This window comes from Zingiber officinale, chromosome 8A (assembly GCF_018446385.1).
Source record: "Zingiber officinale cultivar Zhangliang chromosome 8A, Zo_v1.1, whole genome shotgun sequence".
In the NCBI taxonomy this organism is placed as follows: domain Eukaryota; kingdom Viridiplantae; phylum Streptophyta; class Magnoliopsida; order Zingiberales; family Zingiberaceae; genus Zingiber; species Zingiber officinale.
This window is the reverse complement of record NC_056000.1, coordinates 19,501,398-19,523,112: the sequence shown is the minus strand read 5'-3', so window position 1 is coordinate 19,523,112 and position 21,715 is coordinate 19,501,398. Positions and strand designations below refer to the sequence as shown.

At 37.7% G+C, this 21,715-nt stretch overlaps 1 protein-coding gene across 1 annotated transcript; it reads right to left on the bottom strand.

Moving 5' to 3' along the window:
• Window positions 1-2,467: 2,467 nt before the first annotated feature.
• LOC122007800 (tropinone reductase homolog At5g06060-like) lies at window positions 2,468-20,919 on the bottom strand. The gene is made up of 5 exons (XM_042563330.1): window positions 20,783-20,919; window positions 20,491-20,698; window positions 20,093-20,416; window positions 19,756-19,973; window positions 2,468-2,661 (listed from the first exon to the last, which is right to left on the bottom strand). The coding sequence occupies exons 1-4, from the start codon at window positions 20,842-20,844 to the stop codon at window positions 19,797-19,799; spliced, it is 771 nt and encodes a 256-aa protein (XP_042419264.1). The 5' UTR covers window positions 20,845-20,919; the 3' UTR covers window positions 2,468-2,661; window positions 19,756-19,796.
• Between the last annotated feature and the right edge of the window lie 796 nt (window positions 20,920-21,715).

The following is a 21,715-nucleotide window of genomic DNA, read 5'->3' as shown; positions in this document are numbered from 1 at the left end:
ATAAACTTGGGAAATATATTTTATATGGTGTTGTATTTTTTGGAGAATCTTGAGAAATATATTTTGTATGGAGTTCGTCATATTTTAAATAAAATATATTGTTTTTTAAGTTTTATCATTAAACTCTATTCAAATTGTGTGTTAGCAAAAAAAAAAATTATAGAGCATCTTTTTCTCTTTTCGCCAAGGGCCCCTAAATGTCAGGGTCGGCTCTGGGGAAGGCATTAGCAACCAGCCTAGGTTGTAAATTGTGGCAGTTGGATGTTAAAAATGCTTTCTTATATGGTGAGCTTGATAGAAATATTTATATGGATCAACTGCTTGGATTTATGTCCGAGTATCATCTGGATTTTGTGTGTAATTTGAAGCAGGCCCTCTACCGATTAAAGCAAACTCCACGTGCATGGTATGGAAAAATTGCAGAATATTTAAGATTCTGCGGATACGCAGCTTCTGAAGCAGATTCAAGTCTCTTTATCAAGAAACGTCAAGGACTCATAGTGATTATTCTGCTGTATATGGATGACATAATTCTAACAGGTAGCAATTATGCAGAGGTCACTCGTCTTCAAGAGAACTTTCGTTGCGGTTTGATATGAAGAAACTTGGGGAGCTCAAAAATTTTCTTGGGTTGCAAATTGAAAATCTGGAATAAGGAATTTGTGTGTCTCAGTTCAACTATGCTAAACGGCTCATTGAGAAATTTGGATTGATTGATGGAAAGAAATGGTCTACACCACTTGATGTGAGTGCAAGACTTCGTCGTGATGAAGGAACATGTTTATCGGACCCTCGTCCCTTTCGTGCACTTATGGGAAGTCTTATTTATTTGACAATAATAAGGCCAGATATTGCCTTCTCCGTCGGTATGGTTAGCCGATATATGTAAGAGCCACGGAAGCCACACTTTGAAGAGGCAAAGAAGATCCTAAAGTATGTTAACTCTACTCTTAACCTGGGTCTATTTTATAAGAAGGGTGTAGAGTTTTCCTTGCAAGGATTTGTAGATGCTGATTTTGGTGGAGACTTGGATGATCAGAGATCAACTTCTGGTTTTGTATTTGTGTAAAACTACAAGTATATCATGGTGTAGCAAAAAGCAAGGCTCGATATCTCTATTCACGACTGAAGCAGAATACAAAGCATATGCTCATGCCGCTCAAGAGTGTATATGGCTTCGTAGACTCTTTGAAGATTTGCACATACCCATTGATCAACATATTCCTATTCATGGAGATAATCTAAGTGCAATCAAGCTTACTTCTAATCCTATCTTCCATGCAAGGACAAAACATATTGAACTTGAGCATCATTTCATTCGTGAGAAAGTGCTCGATGACATTATTGATATAATTGCAGTTAAGGGTGAAGATAATATTGCCGACATTTTTACAAAATCACTTTCGAAGGGTGCATTCGAAGATCTGCGATCAAAGCTCGGATTAGTTATAAAAACATCACTTTAAGTGGGAGTGTTGAATTATAAAGTGATGTTCTTAGAATACTAAGTTAATCTAGTCTATTGCGTGTTAAATAGTTTATTTTATAATTTGGAAGTCTAATCATTGATAGTTTTGTCCGACTCTTTAGACGTTTAGAACGTATTGTGTGTGATCCTAATCCTATTTTATAGGATCTATGATAGGTTGGAGAATTTTGATTTAAAGCCTATATATAGGCTTTTTCCTTCTCGTTAGGGTGTGAGAGAGTTTTTTTTTATTCCATCTTTCAAAAAAAAAATAGATCCACTATCTTAGTGGTGCCCCTAGTGTCGGCCATTGTATTCCATTTTTCAAATAATTATTATTGTTGATAATTTAATTTCTTCACGTTATTCTTCATATCAAGAGTTTTTTTCACGGTTAATCATTTAGATTCGCATGGAGTGACAAGGTTTTTATCTTGTCGGTTCTATTTTCTTGTTTACACTCAAGTCATGTGGTCAACGACTAGAGTCCATTGTGGCAAAAAGACAAATACGCTCGCCCTCAGCACCTCCGCCAACACATCCCAGGGTCAACATGGAGGAGGTAAATTACGAACGACTACTAGCCCTTGAAATAATGACTAGCACATAAGAGATTCATCTCGGCAGGACCAACATGAACTTTAGGACACCGATCATGATCTATATCATTTATTTTTCTCTTTCACTCCCATACGTAGAGAGCTTTACTTTTCTTTTCCCTTTCTCTCACATTTCCCTATCGATTTTTTTCCACCGTCCATTCCTTAGCCTTAGCATCTACAGGATGGATACTGCTTCCAAATGACAAAGAAGGCATGTCCACCACGACCCCCATTCCATTGGATTTATTCCCAACTCAGCACAGCAGTTTCCGACAATGGCTCGATTGTTAGGGTTCTTGTGGAGGCAGCTTGATTGAGATTCACATGAAAGTTCTAATATTTGCATTAAATGAAAAATGAAAAACCTTCTGATCCAAGGCTTCTATTGTTACAGGGCTTTTCAAATGCCAAACAGTATTTGTGAAGCATGAATCCATAATACGATACATAGGTTCATGTAAAACCCCAAACCCTGTGCCACAATACATACTATAAATTTTAGTAACAATTCTCTTTGATAAAGCTGCGAACAGATTCCATTATGGATCACGAGAAGTCTAAATTATGATATTAATCGCCTTGGAAATTAACTTTTTGTTGAGTTTTGTGTTTTTAATTCAAACTATTTTTCTTGATTTTTTTCTTATGGTAATGCATATGTGTATACATTTAGTCCTACATTGCTAAGCTAAGAAGGTTGAAAGACTTTATATATGGAGCCCTTCCATACTTGCTTAGCAAAGTTAAGGGGGCCTACACGCATGCGTGGGCCGAGTCCAAATCAGGTGGTTTTAGGGATTTGAGCCGAAAATCCATAAATCTGGCGCGATGCACGCGATCATAGTGCGCAACTAAAGCAGTCTTTTTCATTCTCTCTCGAGCAAGCTGCTCTCTCCTCCTTCCCTCTCTGCCTGCTCTAATTTTCCTTGTCCTGAGGCTTGGTGTTTAGCGATCTGAGGTGAAGTGCACCTATGGACGACGCGAGTGGTTGTCAGATCTTGGGAGAATTTTGCCAGAGAGCCTCTGCACCGTGGGCGGCAATAAATTCTCTAAAGACAGTCGGCACACCGACGCTTCAACTGGAGATAACAATATCTCGACCTTACTCTTCTATTTACAAGTTTATTGCATGCTTGCTATTTTGGTGTAAATATATTACTGTCTTAGTGCAAACATTCTACAACAATTTTAGAGAATTTATTGTAAGAATCAATAGACATGATGAATGATAGGGTAACGGGGTCTGATGAGGCTAGCGCCAGACCCGAGAGATTTATCGAGCAAAAACTTCAGACGTTGGCAACAACGGATGAAATTTTGGCTTACTACGCTAGGGCTATTCTCCGTTATAGAAACAGATCCTCCTTCACCTGATGAAGAGGAACCTGCCTATAGTGCTGCCTTACAGAGGTTTAAGCAAAGGGATTATCTCTGTCATGGAAGGATCCTGTCTGCCCTCTCAGACGCACTATTTGATGTGTACTGCTCAACGGCTTCGGCTAAAGAGCTGTGGAAGTCTTTGGATAAAAAATACAACTCCGAATATTCTGGTTTAGAAAAGTACACTGTGACAAAATTCCTAAACTTCAAAATGGTTGAAGGCAAATCTGTGATTGAGCAGACACATGAATTCCAAGTTCAAATTAATGGTCTTGCTGAAGGAGATATACCATTGCCCAAAAAATTTCAGATCTTGTCTATCATTGAAAAATTGCCTCCGAGTTGGGAAGATTTTGGCATGACTCTTAAACATAGAAAAGGTAAAATATCTCTAGAAGATTTGATGATTGCCTTAAATATCGAAGAAGAACATCGGAAACAACATAAAGATGATGATAAAAGAATGCCTATGGATTTTATTCCAAAGGCAAACATAGTAGTCTCATCTGATAAGAAAAAATTCAAAAATAAAAAAATGAAGAACAAGATGAAACCCAAACCAAAGATTCAAAAGAAAAATGGAACCAAGCCGTGTTGGACATGTGGACAAGTTGGACATTATGCCAAATTCTGCCCTAAGCAAAAAGACAAGAAGAAAAACCAAAGCAATACGTCCAACACCAAGACACAAGCAAATGTTGTGACTGCTAGTGACGGCACCAGCGATAGGTTTGTTGCCTTCAAACCCGAACTAAACTTGATCTATCAACCCAATGAATGGTTAGTTGATACAGGTGCTAATGTGCACTGTTGTGCTGATCGCTCTGCCTTCCTTACTTATCAGGTAATTGAAGGCACTTCCGTGATCATGGGGAACCATTCTGCAGCCAGGCTATTTGGGATAGGACAAGTTGACCTGAGGTTCACCCCTGGAAAAGTCCTGTCATTGCATGAGGTGCATCATGTTCCAGCGGCCCGTCAGAATTTGATTAACGGGTCGAAGTTAGTCTGCGCTAGTTATGAGTTGAATTTTAAATGTAATAAAGTTGTAATATTACATTTAGGAACATTTATTGGAAAAGGTTACCTTAATGAAGGTTTATTTAAACTCAATGTAGAAAATGCTACCTTAAATAAATCTACTGATATTGGTGTTGGAGTTTATACTAAAAGCCTAGATTTTGTAAACATTTATTTTTGAAATAAAAGAATCACATTGGTCAATATCTGCATTTATTTGTTAAATGTAATAGTTCAATTAATTTATATAGTAGATAACATGGAGTGGTGTCACACTCAGAAGATCATGTTGTCGACTCTCTATAAATTATAAAAAAGTTACTCACGACTAAGATGGAAATGAACAAACCATCAGAATAGTCGTAGTGTAATTAAATATTAGTTTATCTTGACTAATAAATTACACTGATACACTTTAAGTGTATTGAGTAGGACCATTTAGGTAAGTTCTTTTTGTACTTACTTAGTAAAAGAACTAAACCTTAGTTATTATGAAAATGTGTGCTCTTAATCCTAATATAATAACAAGCAAATATATTTAATATGTATTTCTTTGACTTATCAAAGGGTGAGGTTTAGCTCGATAAATCAATATGCCTGATAAGTTGAGAACTGATATTACTTATAGTGTGTATTGTTGATTATAGAAGGAATCTGTGTCCTAATTATCTAGGTTGAGAATGTCCCCAAGATGAGCTCATAAGGATTATCATGTTAAACCCTGCAGGTGGACTTAGTCAGACATGACAATAAAGTTGAGTGGTACTACTCTTGGAGCTAGATATTAATTAAGTGAGTTGTCAGTAACTTACTTAATTAATGGGCATTCGTAATCTTAAACACAGGGAGATTAGCACACTCATAATAAGAAGGAGCCCATAATGTAATTTGGGATTGGTGCGGTAGTGCGATAATAACTCTCTAGTGGAATGAGTTATTATCCATGAACTTGAGTTGTGTGTTCGGGGCTAACAGGGGATACTCAAGCTCATCGGAAGGCCAAAACCAATTTCTCCTCTAGGTCCCTGTCGTAGCCTCATTATAGTCTCAAGTCCATCCAAATGTAAGGCTCTTCTTGGTGTCCAAGAAGTGGGTCGGTCCAATGCTTGGTGACCAAACAAGGGCCGGCCACATTCTCTTTTATAGGGGTCGGCCCTTTGCTTGGTGACCAAGCATGAAGGGACCGGCCACAATAAATCAAAAAGGGAGGGTTATTTTGAATTTTTAAAATGTTCTCTTTGTAGAAAACTATAAGTTTTAAAAGAGAGATTTTAATTTTTAAAACTTTTCTTTTTTGAATTAGGCCACATATTTTAATAGAAAGTTTTAAAAGTTTTAAAACTTTCCTTTTTAACCATCCTCATGGTTTAAGAAAAAAAAAAGGAGATAAGTTTTAAAATTAAAATTTTCTATCATCATGTTAAAAAAGAAAATTTTATAAGAGAAGTTTTAAATTTTAAAACATGGTTTTAATTTTTAGAACTTTCCTTTTTTAACTCTTACTTTAGGAAAGAGAGCTTGTAAAATTTATAAGAGGTTTTCTTCTTGTAAAATTTTAAAAAATATATTTCCTTTTTCCTTGATGAGGTTGTCGGCCACCTTTCTTGGTGCTCAAGCAAGGGGCCGACCATTGTTAAAAAATAAAAATCATCACAAAATCAAAATTGGTGATTGATTCAATCAAGAGGAAAGAAAAAGAAAAATAAAAAAGGAAAAGGAAAAACTAGAGGATGATTTTATTTTTTGTAAATTTTTTTCCTTATTTGCCTTGGGCAAGTAATATAAAAGAAGGGGTGAGGGGGCTTCATGAGACACAATTCTTATTCTCTTGCTTGGAGACCCTCTTGGTGTGGCCGACCCTCTCCCTTCTCTTTTCCCTTTTGCTCTCTTCTCCTTGGTGGTGGTGGTGGCCGAATTTTAGAAGAAGAGAAAGAAGCTTTTGGGTGGTGTTCATCTTGGAGGATCGTCACCCACACGACGTCCAAGGCGAGGCAAGGAATACGGCAGAAGATCTCGAGGTCATTAGCTTACAAAGAGAAGGTATAACTTGTAACTTTCTTCTGCATCATACTAGTTATTTTCTTTGTAAGAATTCAAAATACAAGAGGCAATTAGATCTAGTTTATCGAATTTATTTTTCGAGTTTGTGTTTTCTTCTTTTTCGAATTTGTGGTTCGATTGTTTTTTTTTTGGTTAACCTAGAGTTATTTAAGGAAATTAAATATTAGCTTTCCTTAAAAGGCTTTGACTAGGCGGTGGTGGTTGCTCCCATATCCAAGAAGGCCATGTGCCTCGCCATGCAGTCCTGGAAGCCAATTTTAGAAATTAATATTTAATAGAATTAATAACATAGGTGGATTTAAATCAATAGTGTTAAGTTCCGCTTGCGATTCAAATCTAAACCATTAAGAACAGATAAATTAAATTTGGAATCAATGATGTTAAGTTCCGTCTGCGATTCTTAATTTAACTTCTAAAAAATACAATAGGTTATTTAAGGAATGGTTCGACACTTGTATAAAAAAATTTTGTACAGTGGAACCGGTACGTTTTCCTAGGATTAACCAACAATTGGTATCAGAGCTAGGGTTTGCCTTTATGTGTTTAGAATTCAAATACGTTGCACATGTCATACATAATTTAGGCAGGATAATAATAGGATGTGCTAACTCTTTGGTTGCAGGCTCCAACTATTATGACATTTAGATATTGTGTGTGATTGGACCCTTAGACATGTCAAGGGCATTATCTGTGTGCATGATTGTATGTATCAAATACAGAAGGAGTTGTATTACTTTTAGAATTTTATTTTTTGTTCGATCTAGAATACATGTACATTCCCTCGTGGATATAGGATCGATATATGTAAAATTCTATTTTTGTCACGGATCGGATTCTTGCAAGGCGTGGTACTTTTGGAGCACCAGAGGCGCAACGGAATAAGAAGCAAGATGGATGCGACGACTTGATCCGATGGCGGTGGCTAAAGATAGCAGCAGCTAGGATTGGAGCACATGGAGGACAGTAACAGAAAAAGGTTATAATAGTTGGAAAATAATTTTCATATTTATTACTTTTATTTACTGTGATGTGTGTGTATGCATGTGATGTATGCTAGGATAGTTTAAAATTCCTCATTTTAAATAACTAAGTGGGAGAGGGATTTTTATAAATCTCATGGTCTCCATTACTAGTTTGTAAGTGATGCAACAAGTTTGCGTGTTGACTCTGAATGCCTTCCTCCACAACGGATGGGTTTGTTGCGGATCACTAGATCAAATTTCCTTAATGAATGGTTATAGGAAATTATTTAGGAGCGTGTGATCTTCTCCAACTGAAGGGGCACAATCCTATTTAATGAATTTAGTATCAAGTAATGGTATACACTTAGATGCATTTAATAGTATCCTCCCCAACGGAGTCACTGCTATTGTATTGTGTGACCAAAGTGAAACCAACTATTAATTTTATTTGTCATAAAGTTAGGATGACAAGATAATAAAATTAGTGGGTCGCACCCTCCTCTTACAAATGTTGAATTTGTATACGTCCACACTAACGTGACATGCAATATTCACTGTGATTTGAGGTGTTGGTTAATTTAAAATAGTATTGTTTGAGGAATCAATATTATTCTAAATTTAGAGTCTTGACCAAAGTTTATTTTTGTGATTCTTAGGATGACTTTCAACCCACTGGCCATTATACTGAAAGAGAACAAACTTACTGATCCAAACTATATTGATTGGAAAAGAAACCTGGACATTGATCTTACTGCTGAAAGCTATAAGTTTGTACTGACTGAGGCTTGCCCTGATGCACCTGACGATGACTCTACCCCAGAGGAGATTGAGTATTATAAGAAATGGGTAAAAGCTGATAAGATGTCGCGGTATTATATTTTGGCATCAATGTCAAATGTATTGCAACATCAGCATCAAGATTTACCAACAGCTTATGATATAATGAACAATCTCAAAGAACTCTTTGGGCATCAGAGTCGGACTGCTAAGCAAGAGGCAATGAGAAAGCTAATGACAACCACCATGTCTGAGGGGACACCCGTAAGGGATCATATCCTCAAAATGATGGCTTATCTGAATGAAATACAAGTCCTTGGAGGAGAAATCGATGGGGAAACCCAGGTCGATATAATTCTCCAAACGCTACCCAGAAGTTTTGAGCAGTTCTGCCTGCACTATAACATGAACAAAAGAGAGTACACGTTGGTGGAACTTTTGAAAGAACTACATGCAGCAGAAGGAATATTTCGTCACAGTTCTCAGATTCACTATGCTGAAAATGGTTTACTTCTAAGTTGAAAGGCAAGAAGAAGAAGAAACAGGTCTTTTCAGCAAAGAAAGTGAATAAACCTCAAGGTACAGGACAGAAAGCTGGAACGAAGAAGCCGAAGGGCAAGTGCTTCATCTGCAAGCAGTCTGGACATTGGAAAGCGGACTGTCCTCGTAGAAACCAGAACAATAAAGGTATATCTCATACTCTAGTAGTTGAAACATGTTTAGCGGTGTTATCTACCAGCACTTAGTGTGTAGTTATGGGAGCCACTGATCATGTCTGCAATTCTTTGCAGGGGTTCCAGGAAACCCGTCGACTATTTGATGGAGAAATAATTGTCTACATGGGCAAAGTTACTAAGGTGGCGGATGTTGCAGTGAGAGACGTTTACTTATCATTTGATAGGAATAGAAATTTGATTTTAAGAAATTATCTTTATGTACCCAGTTTTAGAAAGAATTTAATTTCAGTTTCTAAACTGTATTTGGATGAATATTCTGTTTCCTTTAGTAACAATGTCGTTATAAAGAGAAATAAGATGATTATCTGTTCTGGTGCATTGGTTGGTAATTTATATACTTTAAATTCAATTTCTCCCACAATGTAAAATATGGAAATTAATAACACATCTTCTAACTATAATAAGAGAAAAGAACCTTCGAAAATGAACCAAACGTACCTTTGGCATCTAAGATTTGGTCATATTAACTTGAGTAGGATTTAAAAACTTGTAGTCGATGGACTCTTGGTTTCATTAGATTTGGAAAACTTTCCAACATGTGAATCCTGCTTGGAAGGAAAAATAACCAAGAGACCTTTTAAGGCCAAGGGGTATAGAGCCAAAGATGGGGTAGAACTGGTTCATTCTGATTTGTGTGGTCCTATGTCTATCTAGGCAAAAGGTGGTTATGAATACTTCGTCTCCTTTATAGACGATTATTCAAGATACGGATACATTTACCTGATGCGCCGCAAGTTTGAATGCTTTGACAAGTTCAAAAAATATAGGGCTCATATGGAGAAACGTCTTGGTAAAAGTATCAAGACACTACGGTCTGACCGTGGTGGCGAATACCTCTTTGGAGAGTTTAGGAATTACTTATCAGAAGTTGGGATTCAATCCCAATTGTCTGCACCCGGTACACCCCAATAGAATGGTGTGGCAGAACGAAAGAATAGGACTCTTATGGAAATGGTTAGATCGATGATGAGTTATTCAGAATTACCAAATTCATTTTGGGGATATGCTCTGGAAACAGCAGTGTACATTCTGAATATGGTACCTTCTAAAACAATTCCTTCTACTCCCATGGAATTATGGAATGAGCGTAAGCCTAGTCTGAATCATATCCGGATATGGGGTAGTCCAGCACATGTGCTAAAGGGAGATACTGACAAGTTGGAATCACGTACAGAAGTTTGTCTGTTTGCGGGATATCCTAAAGGAACGAAAGGTGGTTTGTTTTATAATCCTAAAAATCAGAAGATCATTGTTAGCACCAATGCTCGATTTTTAGAAGAAGATTATATAATGAACCATAAGCTCATGAGTGAAATAGTTCTAGAAGAAATAAGAGATGACACATCTACTTTAGTACCAACAGTACAAGATGAAGTATCATAAGAAACTGCAACACGTGTCACACATGATACACAGCCAGAGACAGTGTCTCGTCGTAGTGGGAGGGTTGTGAGGCAACCTGAGAGATTCATGTTTTTGGGAGAGTCTTCAGACATGATCCCATGTAAACATGAACCTGATCCCCGAACATATGACGAAGCACTCCAAGATATAGATGCAGTATCTTGGCAAAAGACAATGAATTCCGAAATAGAATCTATGTATTCTAATAAGGTCTGGGAGCTTGTAGAACCACCTGATGGTGTAAAAGTCATTGGATATAGGTGGATCTACAAAAGGAAAAGAGGGATAGATGGGAAGGTAGAAACCTTCAAAGCAAGGCTTGTTGTGAAAGGGTATACTCAGAAAGAGAGAATTGATTATGAGGAGACTTTTTCATCGGTAGTCATGCTTAAGTCTATCCGGATACTTTTATCCATTGCTGCTCATATGGATTATGAGATTTGACAAATGGATGTCAAGACAGCTTTCCTTAATGGAAGTCTTGAAGAAAACATCCATATGAAGCAACCAGAATGATTCATTGAAAAGGGCAAAGAGCATTTAGTATACAAGCTCAATCGATCCATTTATGAACTGAAGCAAGCTTCAAGATCTTGGAATATCCGGTTTAATGAAGTAATCCAATCATATGGATGTATTCAATGTCCGGATGAGTCTTGTGTATACAAGAAGTGTAACGGAAACGTGGTGGTATTTCTTATACTATACGTAGATGATATTTTGTTAATTGGCAACAATGTCAAGGTATTATTAGACGTAAGGGTATGGTTGTCCAAACAATTTGATATGAAGGACTTAAGAGAATGTGCACACATTCTTGGAATCAAAGTTATAAGGGATCGTAAGAAAAGAATGTTGTGTCTATCCCAAGCTTTATATATAGATACAATCCTTGCTCGTTTTAGCATGTAAAACTCTAAGAAAGGTTTTTTACCTTTTAGGCATGGAGTAGCCTTATCTATAGAGATGTCTCCGAAGACATCAAAGGAGATAGAGGACATGAAGGCAGTTCCGTATGCTTCGGCTGTAGGAAGCCTTATGTATGTAATGTTATGTACGAGACCTGATATCTGTTTTGCCGTAGGCATGGTTAGTAGATATCATAGTAACCCTGGACAAGGACATTGGACTGCTGTGAAGCATATTTTAAAGTACCTTAGAAGGACTAGAGATTATATGCTAGTCTACCAAGCAGATGATTTGCTCCCTGTGGGTTACACGGATTCAGACTTCCAATCAGATAGGGATAATAGTAAGTCTACGTTAAGCTATGTGTTTACTCTAGGAGGTGAAGCCATTGCATGGAGCAGAAATACGTCTCAGACTCAACCATGGAAGCTGAGTATGTGGGAGCCTCTGGGGCAGCCAGGCTCAGGAACTTTCTAATGGACTTAGATGTGATTCCTGGTTTGGCCAAGATCATCACAATTTATTGTGATAATAGCGGTGCAGTTGCAAACTCGAAGGAACCACGAGCCCATAAGGCAAGTAAATATATAGAGCGCAAGTACCACCTGATACGAGACATCATCAAGTGAGGAGAAGTTGTCGTGGCTAAGATTGCATCAGCAGATAACCTAGCAGATCCTTTCACAAAGGCCCTTTTGGTGAAAGCTTTTGATCGGCATGTGGAGGGGATGGAATCAGATGTATGGCAACAGATATGACAGCTTAGTCTTTTAGTATAAGTGGGAGATTGTTAGAGTGTATACAAAAAGCCTAGCTTTTGTAAACATTTATTTTTGAAATAAAAGAATCACATTAGTCAATATCTGTATTTATTTGTTAAATGTAATTATTCAATTAATTTATATAGTAGATAACATGGAGTATGGTGTCACACTCAGCAGATCATGTTGTCGGCTCTCTATAAATTATAAACAAGTTGCTCACAACTAAGATGGAAAGGAACAAACCATCAGAATAGTCATAGTGTAATTAAATATTAGTTTATCTTGACTAATAAATTACACTGATACACTTTAAGTGTATTGAGTAGGATCATTTAGGTAAGTTCTTTTTGTACTTACTTAGTAAAAGAACTAGACCTTAGTTATTATGGAAGTGTGTGCTCTTAATCCTAATATAATAACAAGCAAATATATTTAATATGTATTTCTTTGACTTATCAAAGGGTGAGGTTTAGCTCGATAAATCAATATGCTCGATAAGTTGGGAAATGATATTACTTATAGTGTGTATTGTTGATTATAGAAGGAATCTGTGTCCTAGTTATCTAGGTTGAGAATGTCCCCAAGAGGAGCTCATAAGGATTGCCATGTTAAACCCTACAGGTGGACTTAGTCCGACATGACAATAAAGTTGAGTGGTACTACTCTTGGAGCTAGATATTAATTAAGTGAGTTGTCAGTAACTTACTTAATTAGTGGACATTTGTAATCTTAAACACAGGGAGACTAACACACTCATAATAAGAAGGAGCCCATAATGTAATTTGGGATTGGTGCGGTAGTGCGATAATAACTCTCTAGTGGAATGAGTTATTATCGATGAACTTAAATTGTGTGTTCGGGGCGAGCACGGGATACTCAAGCTCATCGAAAGGCCAAAACCGATTTCTCCTCTAGGTTCCTGTCGTGGCCTCATTATAGCCTCAAGTCCATCCAAATGTAAGGCTCTTCTTGGTGTCCAAGAAGTGGGTCGGTCCAATGCTTGGTGACCAAGCAAGGGCCGACCACATTCTCTTCTAAAGTTTTAAAAGAGAGATTTTAAAATCTTCTCTTTGTAGAAAATTATAAGTTTTAAAAGAGAAATTTTAATTTTTAAAACTTTCCTTTTTTGAATTAGGCCACATGTTTTAATAAAGAGTTTTAAAATTTTTAAAACTTTCCTTTTTTAACCATCCTCATGGTTTAAGAATAAAAAGTGAGATAAGTTTTAAAATTAAAATTTTCTATCATCATGTTAAAAAAGGAAATTTTATAAGAGAAGTTTTAAATTTTAAAACATGGTTTTAATTTTTAGAACTTTCCTTTTTTAACTCCTACTTTAGGAAAGAGAGCTTGTAAATTTTATAAGAGGTTTTCTTCTTGTAAAATTTTTAAAAATATATTTCTTTTTTCCTTGATGAGGTGGCCGGCCACCTTGCTTGGTGCCCAAGCAAGGGGCCGACCATAAGTAAAAAATAAAAATCATCATAAAATCAAAATTGGTGATTGATTCAATCAAGAGGAAAGAAATGAAAAAATAAAAAGGGAAAAGGAAAATATAGAGGATGATTTTATTTTTTGTAAAAATTTTTTCCTTATTTGCCTTGGGCAAGTAATATAAAAGAAGGGGTGAGGGGCTTCATGAGACACAATTCTTATTCTCTTGCTTGGAGACCCTCTTGGTGTGGCCAGCCCTCTCCCTTCTCTTTTCCCTTTTGCTCTCTTCTCCTTGGTGGTGGTGGTGGCCGGATTTTAGAAGAAGAGGAAGAAGCTTTTGGGTGGTGTTCATCTTGGAGGATCGTCGCCCACACAACGTCCAAGGCGAGGCGAGGAATACGACAGAAGATCTCGAGGTCATTAGCTTACAAAGAGAAGGTATAACTAGTAATTTTCTTCCGCATCATACTAGTTATTTTCTTTGTAAGAATTCTAAATACAAGAGGCAATTAGAGCTAGTTTATCGAATTTATTTTTCGAGTTTGTGTTTTCTTCTTTTTCGAATTTGTGATTCGATTGTTCTTTTTGGTTAACCTAGAGTTATTTAAGGAAATTAAATATTAGCTTTCCTTAAAAGGATTTGACTAGGCGATGGTGGTTGCTCCCATATCAAGAAGGCCATGTGCCTCACCATACAGTCCTGGAAGCCAATTTTGGATATTAATATTTAATGAAATTAATAACATAGGTGGATTTGAATCAATAGTGTTAAGTTCCGCTTGCGATTCAAATCTAAACCATTAAGAACAAATAAGTTAAATTTGGATTTAATGATGTTAAGTTTCGTCTATGATTCCTAATTTAATTTCTAAAAAACACAATAGGTTATTTAAGGAAAGGTTCGACACTTATACAAAAAAATTTTGTACAGTGGAACCGGTACATTTTCCTAGATTAACCAACAATTGGTATCAGAGCTAGGGTTTGCCTTTGTGTGTTTAGAATTCAAATAGGTTATGCACATGTCATACATAATTTAGGTAGGATAATAGTAGGATGTGCTAACTCTTTGGTTGCAGGCTCCAACTATAATGACATTTAGATATTGTGTGTGATTGGACCCTTGGATATGTCAAGGGCATTATTTGTGTGCATGATTGTATGTATCAAATATAGAAGGAGCTGTATTATTTTTAGAATTTTATTTTTTGTTCGATCTAGAATACATGTACATTCACTCGTGGAATATACGATCGATATATGTAAAATTCTATTTTTGTCGCGGATCGGATTCTTGCAAGGCGTGGTACTTTTGTATCACCAGAGGCGCAGCGGAATAAGAAGCAAGATGGATGCGACGACTCGACCCGATGGCGGTGGCTAAAGATGGCAGCGGCTAGGGTTGGAGCACATGGAGTACAGTAACAGAAAAAGACCATAATAGTTGGAAAATAATTTTCATATTTATTGCTTTTATTTACTGTGATGTGTATGTATGCATGTGATGTATGCTAGGATAGTTTAAAATTCCTCATTTTAAATAACTAAGTGGGAGAGGGACTTTTATAAATCTCATGATCTCCATTACTGGTTTGTAAGTGATGCAACAAGCTTGCGTGTTGGCTCTGAGTGCCTCCCTCCACAACCGATGTGTTTGTTGCGGATCACTAGATCAAATCTCCTTAATGGATGGTTATAGGAAATTATTTAGGAGCGTGTGATCTTCTCCAACTGAAGGGGCACAATCCTATTTAATGGACTTAGTATCAAGTAATGGTATACACTTAGACGCATTCAATAGTATCCTCCCCAACGGAGTCACTGCTATTGTATTGTGTGACCAAAGTGAAACCAACTATTAATTTTATTTGTCATAAAGTTAGGATGACAAGATAATAAAATTAGTGGGTCACACCCTCCTCTTACAAATGTTGAATTTGTATACGTCCACACTAACGTGGCATGCAATATTCACGGTGATTTGAGGTGTTGGTTAATTTAAAATAGTATTGTTTGAGGAATCAATATTATTCTAAATTTAGAGTCTTGACCAAAGTTTATTTTTGTGATTCTTAGGATGACTTTCAACCCACTGGCCATTATACTGAAAGAGAACAAACTTACTGGTCCAAACTATATTGATTGGAAAAGAAACCTGGACATTATTCTTACTGCTGAAAGTTATAAGTTTGTACTGACTGAGGCTTGCCCTGATGCATCTGACGGTGACTCTACCCCAGAGGAGATTGAGTATTATAAGAAATGGGTAAAAGCTGATGAGATGGCGCGGTGTTACATTTTGGCATCAATGTCAAATGTATTGCAACATCAGCATCAAGATTTACCAACAGCTTATGATATAATGAATAATCTCAAAGAACTCTTTGGGCACCAGAGTCGGACTGCTAGGCAAGAGGAAATGAGAAAGCTAATGACAGCCACCATGTCTGAGGGGACACTCGTAAGGGATCATATCCTCAAAATGATGGCTTATCTGAATGAAATACAAGTCCTTAGAGGAAAAATCGATGGGGAACCCCAGGTCGATATAATTCTCCAAACGCTATCCAAAAGTTTTGAGCAGTTCCGCCTGAACTATAACATGAACAAAAGAGAGTATATGTTGGCGGAACTTCTGACAGAACTACAAGCAGCAGAAGGAATATTTCGTCACAGTTCTCAGATTCAATATGCTGAAAATGGTTCTATTTCTAAGTCAAAAGACAAGAAGAAGAAGAAACAGATCTTTTCAATAAAGAAGGTGAATAAACCTCAAGGTACAGGACAGAAAGTTGGAAAGAAGAAGTCGAAGGGCAAGTGCTTCATCTGCAAGTAGTCTGAACATTGTTATAATTCACGAGGTAACTGCTCCATATAGTCCTCAATCCAACGGTATAGCAGAACGAAAAAATTGAACCTTGAAGATATGATTAATTCCATGTTAGGCAGTTCTGGGTTACCCAACTTCATGTGGGGGGAGGCTCTATACACTGCATGTCATGTGTTAAATACAATCCCCATGAGGTGAAGGGATAAAAGCCCATATGAGCTTTGGAAAGGCCGGAGGACAAGTTTGAAATACCTTAAAGTGTGGGGGTGCCTTGCAAAGGTACTAGTACCTGAACACAGAAGGAAAAAAACTTGGTCCAAAGATCGTAGATGGTATCTTCTTGGGTTATGCTTAAAATAGTATTGCATATAGGTTTCTGATTATTAAATCAGAAATTTCTAGAATAGATGCAAATACTATTGTAGAACTTTGCGATGCTACATTTTTTGAGGATATATTTCCTATGAAGACGAGAACACCTCAGTCTATATCTGGTATTCCTACTAGAGATATGCCTGCTGCCGTAGAGGTCCCATTATCCATAGTAGGTACACCTTCCTCAAGTCACTCTAGACTAGATGAATTTATTGAGTATATAGAACCGAGAAGAAGCAAGAGGCAACGTGTGTCTACAGATTTAGGCCAAGATTTTATCACCTATAATATAGAAGGTGACCCTGTAATATATAGAGATGTTATGGCTTCTCCTGAAGCTAAGCACTGGAAAGAGGCCATTAAAAGTGAAATAGACTCTATTATCTCTAATGTCACTTGGGAGTTGGTAGATTTACCTCCTGGGTGTACCACTATAGGATGTAAATGGGTGTTTAAGAGAAAACTAAAACCTGATGGGTCAGTAGATAAATTCAAAACCCGCCTAGTTGCTAAGGGATTCAAACAGAAAGAAGGGATTGACTATTTTGACACTTATTCTCCTGTTACCAGAATTACTACAATCCGAGTGTTAATAGTATTGACATCCATATATCATCTTAAGGTCCATCAAATGGATGTCAAAACGACATTCCTTAATGGAGATCTTGAAGAAGAAATATATATGGATCAGCCTGAGGGACATGTAGTTTCTGGAAATGAGAATAAAGTCTGTAGGTTAGTCAAATTTTTTTTATGGTTTGAAGCAAGCCTCAAAGCAGTGACACGAAAAATTTGATAGAGCTATACTATCGTTTGGCTTTGAAATAAATGACTCTGATAAATGTGTGTATGCTAAAATGAAAGGTGATAATTGTATTAACTTATGTTTATATGTAGATGATATTCTACTTTTTGGTTCTAACGTTTCTATTATTAATGAGACTAAGGCCCTCTTAAGTGGTAAGTTTGATATGAAGGATATGGGTTGTGCTGACATGATTTTAGGACTGAAGTTGACTCATTCAACTGATGGAATAGCAATTTCTCAGTCACTCTATGTTGAGAGAGTATTAGAGAAATATAGCTATAACCAAGTTAAATCTGTCGTCACACCCTATGATCCTTCAAAAACTCTCGACAATAATAAAAATAGTATAGCAGTGTCTCAATTAAGATACTCACAAATAATAGGTAGTCTAATGTATTTAGCAAATTGTTCTAGACCTGATATTTCTTTTGCTATAACGAAATTGAGTAGGTTTATCAGCTGTCCGGACAGAACGCATTGGGATGCATTAGACAAAATACTTAAATACCTAAAAGGCACTATATCCTTGGGATTGTGGTATGGGAGATTCCATGTAGTCCTGGAGGGATATAATGATGTTAGTTGGATAGCTGACACTGCTGAGTGTAAAAACGTTACTAGTTATGTCTTTACACTTGGAGGCGGTGCAGTTGCTTGGAGGTCTGTTAAACAGACGATTATAACCTGTTCTACATTTGAGACAGAATTGTGTGCTTTGGATACCACAGTAACTAAAGTTGATTGGCTTAAGGGTCTTCTTTCTGAAATTCCCTTGATGATAGAGCCAATACCTTCTATTTCAGTACACTGTGATAATCAAACAACAATAGCTCATATTAGAAGCTCCAAGTATAACCAGAAACAGAAGAGACATGTACGAATAAGATTAAAGTCTATTCGTGAGTTAGTGTCTCTTGAAGTGACGTCATTGGACTTTGTAAGTTCAAAGGACAATATTGCTGATCCACTCACTAAAGGACTTGATACTGAGAAAATCAAGAGATCCAGTAAGGGAATGAGACTGAGGCCTATCTTGGTTTCATCTATAACAGCAACCCAACCTATCTGATTGGAGATTCCAAGAAGTAGGTTCAATGTGGTATAAACAATTTATAAGGGTGAACCATAAGCATCAAATTGATTGAGATGTAATCTCACAGTCTCTTCCCTGGATAGATGCTTGACTGCTAGTAAGGATGAGCTTAGGAGCTCTTAATGAGTTCAAGGTCTTAATGACAGGATGCTCGCAGTATATCCTTGGAGAACTCACCTATATAAGTGTAACTGTGAGGCCGCAGTGTGGGGGGTCTAGGCAACTCTCCTTAGCACTTATGAAACAGGATTCGGTGGCATGGTCGTAATGCACCAACCCAGAAGGATTCAACCGTCGCCTGTAATGAGTTGTTACCAATTGATTTTCACATATAAAAGGTTTAAGTTCAAGACTGAGTTCACTTCAAACCTATGTGAATAAGATTGGTATACTTAGGTGAAAATTCAAACCGGAAGGTATTTTCACTAAAAGCTCATTGCAACCAAGCCTCAGGACAAGTCTTTATTTTCAACCAAAATAATTTGAATTAGTAGGGGACTGTTGAGTTTTGTGTTTTTAATTCAAACTATTTTCCTTGATTTTTGTTCTTATGGTAATGTATATGTGTATGCATTTAGTTCCACATTGCTAAGCTAAGAAGGTTGGAAGACCTTATATATGGAGCTCTTCCATCCTTGCTTAGCAAAGTTAAGGGGACCTACACGCATGCGCGGGCCGAGCCTAAATCAGGTGGTTTCGAGGGTTCGAGCCGAAAATCCATAAACTGGGTGCGACGCATGCGATCATCCCGCGCAGGGGAGGTGCAAATCCCCAGCTCGTGGGCCTCACGCTCACAGGCGACCTGGTTTGTTTTTGCCAGTGTTTTCGCCAGCGAAAGCAGTAGCATTGGTTCTGTCTTGCGCAATTAAGCAGTCTTTTTCATTCTCTAATCCGAGTGCAACGTTTGTCTTGGAGTGCACCTACGGACGACGCGAGTGGTTGTCGGATCTTGAGAGAATTTTGCCAGAAAGTCTCTGCACCGTGGGCGGCAATAAATTCTCTAAAAATAGTCGGCACGCCGACGCTTCAACCAAAAATAACAATTTCTCGACCTTACTCTTTTATTTACAAGTTTATTACATTATTTTGGTACAAATATACTACTCTCTTAGTGCAAACATTCTACAACACTTTTATTAGCATCAAACCCGAAATCTCACACCTTTAGATGATCAAAAGTTGCCGTTCACAGTTCGTCCTCCATCCGCACAGATGACTTGCCCATTGATGTAGCGCGCGCCGGGCATGCAGAGGAACGCTACCAGCGGCGCCACATCCTCTGGCTCCCCGATCCGCCCTGCCGGAATGCGACGTGTCTCCATCGCCACGAACGTCTCATCCTGCAGCAGCTGCCTCAATCCAACAACAACAACAACAACAACAACAACAACAAAAATCATTTTTAATTTCTGCTGTCAAGAAGCCTCAAGAACTCAAAAGCTGCTCGAGTTAAGGCTTTTCAAGTTACGTGTTCGATCATGGGGGTTTTGATGGTTCCAGGGGCGACGCAGTTGGTGCGGATGTTATCTCGCGGCCACTCGCAGGCGAGGCTCCTGGTGAGCTGATTAATCGCTCCTTTGGTAGCGCCGTACACGGACAAGCCGTCGATGGCCATGAATCCGACGACGGAAGAGATGAAGACGATGCTGCCGTTTCCCGACGCCTTCAGAAGCGGGTGCGCGAGCTGGCAGAGGTAGAAGCCGGATTCCAAGTTAACGTTCATCACGAACTTGTAGTCCTCCGCAGTCTGCTCCACCGCCGGCTTCACCACTCCTGTTCCGGCATTACAAACCTAAAGACAAAATTTAATTTCAGCTTTCGTGAGTCAAGAAGAAGAGGACTCAAATTTCAGATCCAATCGCTCACAAGAATATTGAGCTTTCCGTCGAAGGCGGATTTGACTTCCTCGATCAGCTTCGCCCTGTTGGCCGGCGAGGAGACGTCGCAGACGGATCCGGAGACCTTTAAGCCGGCAGCGTGCCATTGCTGGAGGGACTTGTCGAGGTCGGATTGGGTGCGGGAGCAGGTGTGGACGACGGCTCCGAGTTGCCCTAATTCTTCCACGATTCCGCGCCTGCGGTAATTAACGGTGAGAACAAAGCATGACGGCGATGATGCATCGAAAATACATGAGAAGCAAGAGAGCAAATATCGGTACCCGATTCCTTTCGTGCCGCCAGTGACCAGCGCAGTTGACCCGAGAAGAGACCACTTCTCCATGAATGATTGCTTCAGGCGTTTCGTTTAAGGATAGAATTAGGTTTGTTTTATTTCTCTGCTTCGGTCGAAGGAGCAAGCTGACAAGGCATTTTATAAAGGAATCGAGGATAAATATAAAACGCTCGAGCATTTTGCCTTTTCCCCCCAAAGTTTGGAGTCTTTTGCGCTTTGCTCTATCATATTTTTTTTTTACTTAGTTGCATCGGCTTTTGACTAAAACATACGACCACCTTTCTTTATTTATTAAAAAAAAACTATACTTTAGTTTTAAAGCTATCAAAAAAATATATAAAAAAATAATATTATTCCCTTCTTATCACTCCCACTAACTTCCTAAATCTTCTTTTCTTCATCATTTTCTAATACATCCCCTTTTTTCAGGATTAAAAATGTTCTTATATATTTTCATATTAAATCATCATTGAGTTTGATATTTTTTTCATATCATATCCGTATTAAATTTAATATTTTTTATATTATATATGTTGGATCTGATATTTTTTTAATATCAGGTAAAAAGCCATTATAATAGTTGTATCATGGGGACAAAACGGTATTGGAAAGGTTGTAATTATGTAAGCTTTAAGGGCAAAAGTGAAATTTTCCAAAAAAAATAATATGAACCACCTACCATCAAAATTTTTTGGCGGTCTTCGCCCACCGACTACCTCAATTATTTTTCTTCCAGAAAAACATATTTTATAGTAAATAAAATTATTATACATTTATTTATCGGATAGAGACTGATTGAGGAGAAGTGTTCTCGCTATTATGAAGGTTCCTCACTCTTTCAATATTATATTAGACTTTGCCTTTTAGGTGAAGATTTCAGCTAAACCCAACTGCAATTGTGACGAGCAAGTTATTTATT